The 15197-nt window shown below is 37.1% G+C and overlaps 1 protein-coding gene across 2 annotated transcripts; it reads left to right on the top strand.

Moving 5' to 3' along the window:
• The first annotated feature begins 3435 nt into the window (after window positions 1-3435).
• ptcd2 (pentatricopeptide repeat domain 2) lies at window positions 3436-14541 on the top strand. 2 transcript variants are annotated; one of them, XM_036579960.1, is made up of 10 exons: window positions 3436-3552; window positions 6105-6197; window positions 7330-7459; window positions 7748-7865; window positions 8145-8223; window positions 8551-8642; window positions 9643-9756; window positions 11485-11559; window positions 11657-11770; window positions 13959-14527. In XM_036579960.1, the coding sequence occupies exons 1-10, from the start codon at window positions 3444-3446 to the stop codon at window positions 14187-14189; spliced, it is 1155 nt and encodes a 384-aa protein (XP_036435853.1). In that variant the 5' UTR covers window positions 3436-3443; the 3' UTR covers window positions 14190-14527. The 2 variants fall into 2 exon arrangements, with proteins under 2 accessions (XP_036435853.1, XP_036435854.1); XM_036579961.1 differs by lacking the exon at window positions 9643-9756 and having other exon boundaries at window positions 13959-14541.
• Window positions 14542-15197: the final 656 nt, after the last annotated feature.

The following is a 15197-nucleotide window of genomic DNA, read 5'->3' as shown; positions in this document are numbered from 1 at the left end:
AAACAATTGGATCTAACTGCTCACTATGTGGCCATGAGGGACAGGGATGCAGTCTCACTTCATGCAGGGGTGTGGCTAAAATAAGGCTCCACCTATGGACTAAAACTCTGTGTTTCAGTAGTGACATGAAAATGTGGGACAGCGTTTTTTTTTTCAGTTTATTTCTTATTAAAAATAAACTTATCATAATTCTAAATCAATAAACTTCACTTAAATAAAAAAAAATCTTGAAAAAAAAGAAAAGCATTAAAAAAATGCAAAATTTAAGTACTTTTACAAGTTAAAATTTAGGGTTTATAGTTTGGGACAGCTTAGCTTATTACTATCTCAGTTAATGCCTTTGGTTTAAATAGATCATAACATAATCCTTATAAATATCTTAGCTCTAAAGTGGACAGCACTTTGAAATAATGGTCCATAGGTAGGCATATAAGTAGGCATTGTATATGCAGTCTTGTGAAAAAGTACTGCACACAAAGTATTTTTGCACTGATATTTGCTGTATGCGTCACTCTATAATCATAAATTAAACACTGCAAGTGTTCTCATCAGTCAACAATTCCGTTAGGGAATCAATGGGGGGTTCGATTGCCTGTCCATGTAAGCACACCATGCTACACCAATATGAGACCTTAGACAAGATTCTTGATGCTAAACTTGCCTGTGACATGAAGCAACTCTGAATAAGAGCATCTAACAAATGCAAAAATGTAGATGCCTGACAATGAAATACAGCAGGTTGTTGAGATATACTGACTCAAGTGAGTTTGTTAATCTTAATATTCGGTTGTTTTTTTTTTTGCTGTCTTCATGGATCTAATCATTTTGTGCACAGCTGAATTTGATCATTCCAGACACTGAATCCAGCCTCTTCTTTTAGTTCACACTTCTTCTGCAGCTAGTGAATAATTCAGAGAGGACGTAAATAAGTAAAAGAGCTAAAATTAGTATTCGTATAAGCTGGCATACCACATTCGATACATAGCCAGAGACACTGCAGGTGGCAATATTTTTTCACAGGAACATATTTTCTTGTACTTCTGAAGCTTGGTGCTTTAGCAGACACAAATAATTCAGTATTTGTAAGCTTCAGAGGAAGTAGTAGGATGAACATCTTGGTATGAACATCTGTTATTTATGTTCAAAAGGAATTGGCCAGCTTTGTAGTATAATGTAGCGACTCAAAATTGAGCTGTTCTCAAACAAAGGTTCATCCTGAAATCAAACTGACCTTTTTAACCCTGATAGTGCATTAAAGAATAAACATGAATAACAGGAATACAAGAGTTTTATCTTTTAAATTATATATTGTGATATGATGAATCATGCTAATCCAGAGGAAATACAGTTGTGTAATACAGTTGTATGCAAAAGTTTAAACACCCTTCTTCAAATGATATATTTGGTTTACTTTTCTAAGTAAAAAAACAAACAAACAAACAAAAAAACAAAAACAACACAAAACAAAAAATGCATCCACTACAGGAAACAAAATTAAATGTGGCATTTTTCTGCAATTTTAGTGCATCATTTCCATTTATTTTTAACATGTTGGAAAAAACAAAATCATAAAATGCATAGTGTACAAAAACGTTGGCACAGGCCACATTTGATGTATTTTTTGTTATAGATAAAGTAATAGGTAATCTCATGAAAAGCCATAGGACAGTAAAAAAACAAAAAAGATCTCCTTACTATCTCTGTACTTTTTTCTAGACAACAATGAGATCAGATGCAAAGACAAAGGAGACTTTGCTGAAGTCTCTCCTGCTGCTCAGATATTTCTTCTGAGAAAAAGACTACAGTAAACTCACATGTCTCATCTTGAATTTTAATGAGATCCCAATAAAGTCACATAGATCACACAGAAGTGGCAAGATATTTATGCTGATGTTTATCTACAGCTAAACTGACATCTGTTTTGTCACTCCTGTATCTCATGTCTCCTTCTGGTCGAATGCTATTTAGGAGAACCACCATTAAGTCTCATGAGCCATGGACTGCGTGTTTCTATTTTTACTCCATTTTTCTGTGATAACGAGTTATTTTCATCTGTTTTCTCAAGATCTTGGGTAATTTTTGCAATTATCACGACAAAACAAATGCTATCTTAGTGAAACAATGTCCTATATATCATGACAGTGATAAAAATAAATCAAGGTCTTGAGAAAACAACATTTGTTTTGCCATGATAATGACATAAATATCATAAGATCTTGAGAAAACAAATGAAAATAACTTATCAGGGGAAAATGGAGTTAAAAAACATGCAAATCCATGGCCCCTTAGGGATTGCATATATTGACACTAAAAAGGCATAAGCTACAATCTGTTTCATTGTTTCCTCAGCCAGAGATCACTAAAGTCAGTGATAAAATAGCCTAAATTGATAAAAAATCAAAAGTCCCAGCCACAAAGGGCAAACTGCTGTATTTCAAGGTTATCCTTTCTAGGTTGTTCGATTGATAAGCTGTCTGCACCAGGGTAGGTGAGACTGAAAGCCTGCTGACAGTTTGTGTTCTTTATTTATTTAATTGTTTGTTTTAATTGATTGTCTGGCCAGTGACTCTTCCAATTGTTCATTCACATTCAGTGAGGCAAAGGCTCTGTAGGGCTGTCAAATAAATGAGAGTGGTATATAAAGGTGATTAAAACACTGAAAACGACTGAAGCAGACATCAGTCTGTGGATGAGAAGCTGTTCATTTAAAAGTTAGACAATGGGCAGGGAAATGCTTTGCTAGTTGACAAGACTCTTGCTTGATCCCCAAACCATGTAGGCCTGAGTATCAACTAATGAAGATATAGTATATCCAAAGTTTAAAAGGAAATAATTAGTATAGCCAAATGGCTCTTATTAAAAAAGGGACAAAAATAGGACAAAAACAGAGCTATAAAAAATGAATTCTGAATCTGTTTAATACATACACAAACAGACAGACACAACAAAAGCCTATCACCATATAGGCGTCGGCTCTGCTTAGGCCTGTATTTATCAGACCAGTAGCGCCCTCTGTTGATTGAAACGGTCTATTTTAAACATAGCAAGTGGTTAGGTACGTGCACAACTGATGTTAAAATATCACAAAATAGCACAATACTAAGTACTTTTAAATATTTAATAAGAAACAGTCTGTATCGCTTGCAGTTTACAGAGAATTTGAGTTTAGTACATTGTAAACACAGGCTGTGACTCTGGACCGGGCCATGTTGGAATGGTCTAAGTAGCCGTGAAAACAGGGGGTCGTTTCTCAGTACAATGTACTTCTGTTTCCTACTGTTTAACGAAACGTTTCATCAGGCCATTGTGGACTGTAGTCAATGTTGTTTCGTCATGTAGGCAACCGTAGCAATGTTAACATATCCAGTTTTATATAATCAAATATGTGCAGTGAAACAGCGATATCTGCAGTGCTGTACTGTTTGGTACAGTCAGGGGACAACATGGCGCTGCGAGGGCTGAGCTGCTGTGCCCGGTTTGTACTTCATCAACATGAGCGTGCTGTACTCCGCGGGGCAGTGCAGTCGGACTGTTTTAAAGGCAGAGATGGAGGTGTGTTCTCGGTGTTTACCAGTATTAGCCCGAACCTATTTGGTTTTGTCTCTGGTTTAACAAAAACACAGGGAGCTGATATAAAAGCTTAGCAGGTCGCAGCCAGGTGTGTATAGTTTCTATAGGCTGCTGTGAATTAGTACCTTTACAGTCTGCGGTGGACTGAACTGGCAACCCACACTGACTGCACGGATTAACACGTTACCTGGTTTTAAAATGTGCTTTAAAGGGCAATTCCACCAAATTTTAAGACATCCTGCAGAATTTAGTCGTTACGATAAACAAACGCTGTATCTGAAACGGCTCCCTGCTCATAGTGCACTCCAGGGAACACAACCAGTTTTTGAAAATGTTTACATAATTAAATGGTTAAGATATAAACAAAGTCATTCAGAGTTATTTGATGTAACATGCATCATTCTAGAGAAACTTGAGTCACAATTGTTCATGGTGGTGCTAGGAACCTAAAGTCTGGAGGATTGAATGCCTCTGAAAGCTCCCTCACAGGAGGTTATTACACAAAATGGATATGAATGTGCTGCCTGATGCCTAAGACATTGTTTTACGTTAGTTTTGTTATAAAGTTTTGGCTTGAAACCTCTTTTTAATCCATTTATTTTAATCTATTCGTGGTGGAGAGGTACAAGTAAGGAGTTGTAAGGCAAAATAGTCCCCCCAAAAACTTATTTCTTCAGATTTTCAACTATTTTACCATCATAAACATTACATATAAAAACTTAAAAGACATTTGCAGATTCACTGGTGATTTTGTATAATAAATAAAGTGGCTGTATTTGTGTTGTTGACATTGCAACCCCAGGTTCCTGTCACCATCACTGTAAAGAAATCCGACTCCATAACTTGCTCTACAGTGAACCATTTTACATCAAACCACTCTGAATGACTTTGTTTGCATCACAGTGATGGAATTATGCACAAACTTTGAAAAATTGGTGGCATCCAAATGTTGCCTGTTATGGCTAACAAATAGTTATGTGTGATTTAGCCACATCCATACTGGACAGATGCACTGTTTGAGTGTAAAAGCTAGAATTTCAAAACTTACCTAGCACACTATATAGTTAGGGAGTAGGGAGCCATTGGAGGTTCAGCCAAAGTCAATCAGAGTGGTTTGATGTGAAATGCTCTATTGTTGAGAAACTTGCCGAGTCAGAATTATTCACAGTGGTTGGGATAGGAACTAGACGTCTGAGGTGTTTAATGCCACTAAAAGCTCCTTCACAGAGAGATATTACAAATAATGGCTATAAATATGCTGCCTGATGCATGAGACATTCTATTACATTAGTTCTGTGATGAAGTTTTGGCCTAAGATTTATTTTAAAGTCACTTAATCACTGAGAGCTACATGCAGGGCGTTCAAGGAAAAAAAAAGTACCTGAAGAAAATTTTCCACAAATTTTCAGATGTACCACTATTTTACCATTATCAAAACTACATTTAAAAACTCAGAAGACACATGTAGGTTCACTGGTCATTTTGGAGAGCAAAAAAAATTGGCTATGTTAGACATTGCGGCACCTGGTTCCTTTTACTACCACTGTTAAGAATTCCAAGCTGATAGCTAAGTCTCTCTACAGTGATCCATTTCACATCATCAGACCAATCTGAATAACTTGTTTACATCTCAGTTATTGAATTATGCCAAGATAAACAAGTGCCATGGTAGTTGGTGAAACAGATGGTTGTTGCATAGAGGTAAATAGTTTTATGTACTCTGTTACTTGTATTCAAGTAATATATTGATGTATTTCTACTTTCCTGAGTATTTAACATGATACTACTTTTACGTCTACTGAAGTACAGGGAGATTCACTCGAAACAGGCCCCGAATATTCTGTTGTAACTCCCGTTAGGGTGAAGCAATCTGAACCAAAAAATACGCTACATACCTTGACACGCTGCTCAGTACTGTACACCACCATCCTGATGAGAAGTCGAGTGACTGAGTGAAGGGGTACGGGGATATGCACCCAGAAGTTACAAACGGAGGTTAAACGTTGCAACGGCTGTCTGGCGCCTACCTCATCGCTCCGATGCAGGGGCGTCTTGGCTTGTTCGAAGCTCCATATCCTGAGGAGCACATTGCATGTTGTTTTCGCTCAGATTGCTTCATCCTAGTGAGAGTTATTAGAGAATATTCGGGGCCTCTTTCAAGTGAATCTCCCTGTATAATTACTGTACTTGCTTTTTTGTTTATTTTCCTGTAGTTATGTTGGTAAAAGCTTCTGTAATTGCTTCAGGACTGATCATACCTCTCACTTTAGAACTTTAGCATTTCATTTTCAACAAATGGGTCCCTAAAAGGCAGTGATAGTTGTTGGATGTACAAAGGCAGTAGTTCCCAATACTGTCCTGAGGGCCCCTGAGATGGTACACATCTTTCCTTCATCTCTATGTCTTGCGATTTGGGTTGGAGCAAAAATGTGGACCATCTTGGGGGCCCTGAGGACCTGGTTGGGAACCACTGTACTAAAAAGTTTCAGTGTAGTTCTATAAGTTACTCAGCGCTTAATTCTGACTCATTTCAGCCAAACGCCATCTACTGTCAGAGGATGTGGTGAAGCTCCAAGATTTTCAGCAGAGGAAACTCGCCGTGGCCCATCAAGTGTCCGGACCAAAAAGTTGGTGATTGACATTTCACTTGACTGAATGAAGTCCTGTCTGTCTGGCTTCTCAGCTTGTTTAGATGTGAATTAGTTTAGAACAAGGTTGGTTAGTATAGGAGCTGGTTGGCACAGTACTGATTTATGTGTCACAAAAAAATGTAAAAATAACTGCCCTCTTGACCAACATTCATCCATTTAAAACCAACAGGAAGTCATGCTAGCAAGCTAGCATTAACACAGAGTTGTGTCATGATGGGAGAGGGGATGGTTGGCACATGTGTTCTAATGTTGATTTTCAATTGTAACTGATTGAAAAACAGTATTTGGATGCCATTGAATATAGGTCTGTCATCGCCTAATCGCATTTATTTGAGATGATCGCTGTTATTTCAGATGATCGCAGTGATCTAAGCTGACTGCTATCATTGTCCACAGGAGTTAGATGTTACTGTCACATTATGCTGCATTAAAAGAATTGTGAATAGTGTGTGTTGAGGCCATTAAAAGTAAATAAAGGAGCACAGTAAATGCATCCATTAAGACTTTTTATGGGGCTTATAAAAACAAAAAACCTTGTAACTTCTAACTTGATTCTCCAACATGTTTAGAGGACAGTGCTGAGTGATGGTAGTTTATTTGCTAGCTATGTAGCTAATTTTAGTGTTTTAGCATGTATGCTACCGATTTGTATCTTAATAGTAGCAAAGACCATCATAAATATCACTTATTTTGATGACAATCTTAAGCTAAAATTTCATAATCATGACAGCTCTAATTGAATGTTTATATTTGCAGTTTAAATTAAAAGCTCAGATTATTTCTATTTGTTGCTTCGTTTTTTGAAACTATAAACAAGTAATGTCATCCCAGACGTCTTTATAGCATGTGATAACCAACCCCATTCAATTTAAATAAAATGTGCTTGTTGCAAGAAACTGTTTTGTTGTTTAATATGTCTGTTGCCAACCAGCCCCACTCTCTCCTACTCTGATCTTAGTAGAGGGCCTCTTAGGCTAACATTTAGAAGCCAATTTAATGGGAAAAAAATTATGTTCATATTAAGTTAAAATACATATGTACGTATTCTTGAAATGTATACAGTCTCTCAAATTTTTAAGCACATTGTATTTGTCCTCTTTATTGACAGGTCATTATTTTGACACCCTAAATCAGAAAATGGAAAGGAATGAGCTGATTCTGAAGGATGAACTGAAGCTGCTTCTGCATCTCTGTCAGACTCCTGAGGATATGGTTACAGCTAGAAATGCAATCTATAGGTAGGCCTAAGACAGCACTTCCCATCACAGTAGTCAAAAAGTACCGTCCACAGTGTAAAACAGACAGCAACCATATGCCCTACAAAATAATCAGCTCATGGCTTTCTAAGATCAATTTGATGGACGTAATTCACTTCATTAATGGGCAGCAAGTAACTCCATGTCTTGAATAGTGTTGTGTTTTGCCCCCAAGACCTTGTGATCTGATTGAATGTTGTGGACTCTTGCTATAATAACATACCAAACCAGTTTGTCACCCGTTTTTCTATTGTCCTACTTTAAATGCAGATACCATGAAGAAAATCGTAATGTAGCATTTGGAGAGTTCAGGTTCGGACCTTTGTTCATGCGGCTCTGCTACGAGCTGGGTCTGGAGGATGTGGCAGTCTCTACACTAACTGATCGGGTACAAATGCACACATATAAGGACACTTATACACCAGTTGTTATGGGACTTTTATTACATTCAGCATTATATTGGTCCTGCATGACTGTAAACCATTAAAGGGATGATCATTATTGAGAAAGTACAAAACAAAGAAAAGGTTATGTTGGCCTGAAAAGTATAATTAAATCAGTAAAAGTTTTCACTGTTTACTTTCATGTATCTTTTAATAGAATAAGGATTTTGTGCTTATGTTGATTTTAGGTTGATTGATTATTTATATGTTGTTTTTTTTTTAAGACACTAAAAGGATTCTTTTCAGACGGTACATCTTTTAACATCGCCATAGACATGCTTTTCACCAAAGAGTGCTATGAGGGTAAGTCTCAACTTATTTCTTTAAAGCCCTCTAGTGCTAACATTGCTGTTATCCATGTGTTATCAAACATATAAAGTAACAGGCAACATTAAAATTCAGCTGTGTTCTTTTATACGTCTTTGTAAATTTGCCATATATTTCAAACACCACAGCAACCACACTGAATTTGCTCTCTCTGACCTGCGTTTTGTTAATGTGCATTTTATAGTTTTGTAGCCAATCATGTTTCAGACTCTGTCTCTGTCTCTGTCTGCAAAGGAAGTCTGTTGCCATGGTTACAGCCATGGAGGGGTCCTGATGTGTATGTTTGTGCCCATGTTGTCACAGGTGCGCTGGAGGTGGTGGGGGAGATGAAAAGCCAAGGCGTACCTTTCAACAAGGACACCTTCACGCTGGCCTTCGCTACCTGCTACAAACTAGTATGAGCCATCACATTTTACAATACTGTGCAAAAGTCAGCGACCACGCTTTCGTTGATTTAGTTTTCAGTCAAAAACAGGAAAAAAAGCAGAAAACATTTATTTAACTGAAAATGACAAAGTTCAGTCCTAGAAATTGTTTGCGTTTTCTGTTTTTCACGATCTCAGTTAATCCCAGTTACAAAGTTTAGTCTAATCAGTCCAGTCCACTGAGTTGTCTTCTCACATTATTTGGATAGAAACACCTGTGGATTTTTTCACATCTGGATCAAGAGTGGAGCTTGATTTTCTCAGTCTCTCAATAGTGACAGTTTTGGTGGTCTACCAGGTCTTGCACAACTGTGGGAATCTAATTATTGCTATATTTTTAATATTTCAATAATCCTTATGCATGTGAATTATTTTATGTCTAATCTCTTCAGAAATACTTTATTTAGTAATTTTAGACATACATAATAAAGAAACTTGCAAGGCAGCTAAGGTGTGTTTGGGTAGTTGCTTGTGTAAATGTTAGTGTCTGTTTGAAGGGGAACATGATGTCAGTGGGATCTTTAAACAGTTTTTGTTGGGTGCACACAGCTGTGGTTGCTTTATTTTAGGATTGGAAGGATGGAGGAGTTAAATTGTCAGTAGAGTGCACTAAAGGAAAGATTAAAAAGTAAAAATTAAATACTGATAGATTTGATATTTAGTGTTGGGAGCTTTTGTGTGATTTTCTGTTAAATAGTTGTAAATGTATGTAAACTTGTACTTATTGGCCATTTTGACTGGTAATTAGATAAATGAAAGGGTGACTTTTGCATAATACTGTAACAGAATGACTTACTTTTATGTGATTGCAGGTGCTAATGATGTTGAATTAGATTTATAGTTTACAGTATGTTTATGAGAAAAGCTATGTTTTATATAAATGTAGTTTATGTGAAAAACTAGGCATCATCTTTAGAACACCACTTCTTTCTGCTGAGTCACTTATAACTTTCTGTCGTGTTTTTGATAGAACACCCCTAAGTCATATCGTATCTGCTTGGCCCTGATGGAAGAAGGCCAGACCAAAGGCCTTCTAATCCCCAGACATGCCTATTGCTGTGCAGTTGCTCTCGCTCTTAAACAAGTAAGTGTTTAATGCCATTTGGAAACAGCTGCAATGCCCCAATAATCACTTTTTTGCAGATGTTAGACTGCTGGAAAAAATAAACACCAACAGTGTGTTATCTTTTCTAAATCCAGATTTGCCTTAATTTCTTAATATAGAGAAGGTCTCATCTGTTACAAGCAAGAATGGGTTGAGGATTTCCACTTTGCAAAAAAAAAATTGCAAAAAATCCAAGTTTAAAAACAGTTCCATTTTGTTTTCACATTTTTCTTTATTTATGAACCCTGCTGTTAACTGCACGATAACAGTGATCTTTTTTCTTTGTTGTCCCACTTACATTCTGCAGATAAAATCCTGGCCACATTCTTTGGCAGATATGCGTGCATGATTACATGATAAAGGTTCTCTGGTGACAGGTCTATGAAAATGAAAAAAAGATGTTCCCTCGGAATAATAGCGCCAATATTATGCCTTGAAAAACATGACTAAAAAGGTGTGGTTTTGCTTTGTTCGAGTTTCATCATTGTTGCAGCCATATGCCTGTACAAACCCAATTCCAAAAAAGTTGGGACAGTAGATAAAATGCGAGTAAAAACAAAAGCAGTGGTCTGTGCATATATTTTAACCTGTATAATTATATTATGATTATATTACCTGTTCAAGACATATTTTGAACATTTCACAGCTGCTTGATGGAGATGAGCAAGATTTTAGTATTTTTCTGTGTTTATTGTCTTTTGAACTGTATTTTATTGCGTTGCATTGTGAAGCACTTTGGGACTAGTGAAGTGCTAAAAAATTAAGATTTACTGACTCACTCAATAACAAGTTTTGATGTGTGATACAGACATAAAGTCCCAACGGGGAAACATTTGTGGAGCCGAGCCTGTTTATTACAGTCCTTTAAGATCCATAAGAACAGAGATGTGAGGTTCTCACATCAAGCAACTCCTCATTTTCTGTTCCATGTGCTACTTTATACTCTCAATATATTTTGTGCCACCCAGTGTGCAACCTGTGCATGACAGCATACATACATGCCTACATAAATATAGCTCCAATACTGAAAAAGTCTCAGACTATTAATCATTTTGAAGCTCCAATCAAAATGGCCATTAAGTGCATGCTATTCATTTTTCAGATACTATTTTTCAAATGCAGAAAACATGTATTTTACAGAAAATCACACAGAAACCTATCACATTTCATTTTAATATTTTTAATACAGCTTCCATTCTTTTCAAGAGTGTGGCCATTTAATTTTTTCAAAAAATCTGCAGGGATGTTTTTCCACACCTTGAAAGTTCAGTCTTAAAAGTTGGTTGCCGTTTCTGCTTTTTGCGATCCGTTTCAAACACATTCAGTGATGCTGAGGTCTGGACTCTGGGTTGGTCAGTACATTGTTTTAAGAACACCAGCGGATTCTTTCTTTTTCTCAGTAACAGCTTCTTGACAGCTACACATCCTTTCAAACCCATAGCGTTGAGGTGTTTGACATTTGTGACAGTCATAGTTGATTTGGACACTGGTTAATGTCAGTAGTGGCTATTTATTTTGCTTTTGTTTAGTGAAATTTATTTGTAGAGGGTTTTAAGGATTGTCCTATATGTTACAGTAACATTATTATTGACATTATGACAATGTACCTTTCTATTGCTATTTATTGTAAACTTCCTTTCTAAAGCAAACTAGAACTGTTCATAATGCTTTTCTTTTGCCTTTTTTCCCTGCTTGTTTACAATGCAGAATGACACTGAGCAAGCACATAATATCTACTCTCAAATCATGAGCACAGACAGCAGACTATGCCAGAACCTCAGGGTGAGTTACTCTGTATAAGTGTTTGTATTTGAGTGCAACCAAGACATACAGACAGACAGATTGAGGTCAGTTGTATTTTTATGTTGTGTGTTTCTAGGTGCTGATGTTGGTCAAGACAGGATCAATTAAGGATGCAGTCGAAGCTCTCACAACCGCCCTGTTGTCCAAGAGTTCAGTGTTTGTAAGGAAACCAGAATTCTCCCAGGAAGTGGTAAGACACTTTACCACCAGAACCACAGTAACTGCACCCAACGCTTGTCGTTAAGTTTAGGTTGAAGACTTTATTGCCACGTCAACCACCAGGGTTGCTAGGACTTAATTTAATGCACCCAAGACAACACGATAACTGCTACAACAGACAATCACATAGACATAAGTACATACATAGAGACAAAAAATAAAATCAAAAGAACATTGAAAGCGGTTGCCTGTTTAAAATTAGAACCAAAATAAAAATTCAAAACCAGATTAAGAAATTAAGAATTTAAAGTGCCCAGTGCAAAGAAATAGAACTAACTAAAAAAGCTGTGACAAATTCAAAATGTGGACAGTGCTAAAATAGAGTGGGGTCCAAAAGTCTGAGACCACTGGTGAAAATGCTTCTATTACAAATGTTATCAGCGTAACAATTTGAATGAAGTAGAATCTTTGAATGATTACATCAATTTCAGAATTTCTTAGTATTTGAAATGCCCCCCCTTTGCTTTAATGATGGCAAAAGGGCATAAGTGGTGCATAGGTTTTGAAAAAAGCCTCTGATAAGTAGCTCAGAGATCTGAGCTACCTTCTGAGAGTCCTCTAAATACATGCTTCAATGGAAGGAATTATACAAAAAAAATTCTGACCTTTTTGTACAAAGGCTTTCACATGGTCAATTTAACAAATTTGCTTTTTCATTTTAGTTATTTAAATTTTAAACTTCTTGTTTGAAAGTGTTCATTCTGTTTATTTCTAGGTTCAAATGAAAAACATATCAGATTTTCAGTGTGGTCTCAGACTTTTGGACCCCACTATATATATTGTTTCTGAACCTAGAAATCCTGGATTGTATGGACTGGAATCTTTTTCCTGAGGGGAGCAGTTTGAGCAGGGAGTGTGCAGTGTGGGAGGTGTCTTTTAAAATGTTTTGTCCATGTATGCGAATGTAATACATTTCAGAAAGAATTGGCAGCAGGGTTCCAATGATTCTTGAAGCTATGAGCACAATTTTGTCCAGCTGCCTTTCTTCCTGGGACATCATACTGCTGAATCAGACTGTTATTGAAAAAGTGAGGACAGGTTCTGTCACTGCCCAATAAAGCTGCAGCATCCCCTCCCTCAACACCCTGAACTTTGCCTCAAATATAACCTTGGTGATCCTTATTTGTGATAAAATCACTTAACTCCCAGATAAGTGAAGAAGAGATGGTAGTACCCAGAAGCTTAAAACTGCCCACCAGCCCCACCTCCTGGTCAATAACAATTAAGGGCAGATGTGCTGTCCTGTTGAAAGGGACAAATACATTATGTAGCAAAACCAGCATCTGTTCTATTATCCAGATGCACTGGTGTAAGTATTACTGTTGTCATGGTTACTCTTCATATATATATATATAAAAAAGCTGTGTTACCATTAATGGTAATTATTATTATGGCAGATGTCATAACTTTTAAAGTCATGACTACAAACTAGAGTGATCTTAACAAAGATGATCATGTGATGTTTGGTGTTGTGATATAAGCTGTCATATTTGTCTTGGGACACTGCTGGGCCACTGTTAAAACAGGGTTGTCCTACATTTAGAGCAGTAATTGGGAAATTTTGTCCTCTCAAGATGTCTTTGAGATATACTTGCCTTATCTGTAGTTTGGTTTGACTTACTGAACCTAATGAAAGATTATTACCTTAGGAGTTGTTATTCTTTAATAGCTTCTGCCTAAATTCAAGCCCAACTGAAGTTGTCATGGTGACTAAACAGATAAATTCAGAGTTAGGATGTTTCTGTGATATGGTCCCAGATTATTATATGTTTCCCAACCTGCACGTTTTAGTGTTTTCCCTGCTCCCGACACACCTGATGCAGCTAATTGGCTCATTAATAAGCCCTTGCTGAGTTAAAATAGCTGTGGTAGAGCATGGAAAGCACTAAAATGAGCAGAGCAGTGGGCAGGGTTGAAAAACACAGGGCTGTGACATTAATTTAGCTTGGAAGCAACAGCTGAAAATGGTGACGTAGTCTGTCACACTGATTATATGGCAAAAACATGCATAGAAAATAAAAATCACTTGGAGTGACTTGATTCAGTTGATCATTTACACTCTAAAGCTACAAAGAAATGTATCATTATGTATGACTGATTTTTCTTTCTTTCTTTCATTGTTTTTTCTTCCTTCCTTCCTCTCTCTTCTGTCTTTTCAGGTTGATGTGTTAAGAGAGAGAAGTGCAGACGGGCCTTGGGAGCTGCAGGTGGAGCAGGTAGTAAGGCGGCTGCAGCAGGCGGGTCAGGTGACTGCGCAGAGCCTGGACGACTTGCTGTGCCAAACCCCCTCAGGGAAGAGGAGGCCTCTAGGTATTCTGGAGGAGGGCAGGAAAAGGGGCCACAGCCGAAGGACTATGAGACCTCTACGGTCCACCCTGCTGTCAGAGTGAAGGAACAAACGCACTGTGATGGTCATGGCCACTGCTGAAATCCACAGTTATCCATGCCTGGGCTTAAAGGAATAGCTTGGCAAAAAATCAAATGTACACAATTTTCCACTTACCCCAGGTGCAGTCGATCAGCCAAGACATGTTTGATGTACCAAATTATATTTATTTTAAAACTTGAACAATGAGTCAAATGTTACTAACAAATGCTAGTCAATAGTCACCCAAAACTTTTCTGTAAATATATCCCCAAAACGTCTCTCAACCTGCTTAAAAAATTAAAGGGGAACTTCAGAATTTTAACGTAATTAAATGCTTAAGATTTAAACAAAGTCATTCAGATTGGTTTGAAATGAAATGCTCAGTTCTAGACAAATTTACAGAGTCAGAATTGTTCTCAGAGGTGGTGAAAGGAACCAGACGTCTGTAGAGTTTAATACGTCTAGATACATCACAGAAAGTTATTACATGAAATGAGACATTATTTTATGGTAGTTTTGTGATAGTTTTGGTAATAATGGCGGAAGGGTACATGCAGGGCGTTGTAAGACAAAATAGTCTTAAAAGAGAACTTTTTTTTTCAGATATATGACTTCCCTACCATTATCAACATTACATATAAAAACTCAGACAGTATGAAGGTTCATTGGTGGTTTTGGATAGTAAATAAAAAATACCTATCATGACCCTTAGTTCCTGTCACCACCACTGTAAAGAAATCAGCAAGTTTCTCTACAATGGACCATCAGACCACTCTCACTTTGTTTATACCTCAATGATTGAATCATGCAGAGATTTCGAAAAATCGGTGGAATTCCTGCATGATGTGTGTGCATGCAAAAAGGGGTTGGATCACGCAAGGGGTGTCATTATTTAGCACATCTATTTAAAATGAAGTGTGCAGCTACATGGTGATTTTTTTTTATTATTATTTTTATAGCTCACAGTAAGTCATACTGTGCTCTAAACCACATTGACAAAAATGCAGGGTTGAGAGAAATTTTGGGCATA

This window comes from Colossoma macropomum, unplaced genomic scaffold (assembly GCF_904425465.1).
Source record: "Colossoma macropomum unplaced genomic scaffold, Colossoma_macropomum, whole genome shotgun sequence".
Classification (NCBI taxonomy): Eukaryota; Metazoa; Chordata; class Actinopteri; order Characiformes; family Serrasalmidae; genus Colossoma; species Colossoma macropomum.
Note: the sequence above shows the minus strand (reverse complement) of the source record. Positions and strands in the feature narration are given on the sequence as shown.

Coding starts and splice junctions, on each gene's coding strand:
- ptcd2 (XM_036579960.1), top strand. CDS start 3,444: ATGGCGCTGCGAGGGCTGAGCTGCTGTGCCCGGTTTGTACTTCATCAA. Junction 9,757..11,484: donor TTGCTCTCGCTCTTAAACAA/GTAAGTGTTTAA, acceptor TTTACAATGCAG/AATGACACTGAGCAAGCACA. Junction 11,560..11,656: donor GACTATGCCAGAACCTCAGG/GTGAGTTACTCT, acceptor GTGTGTTTCTAG/GTGCTGATGTTGGTCAAGAC.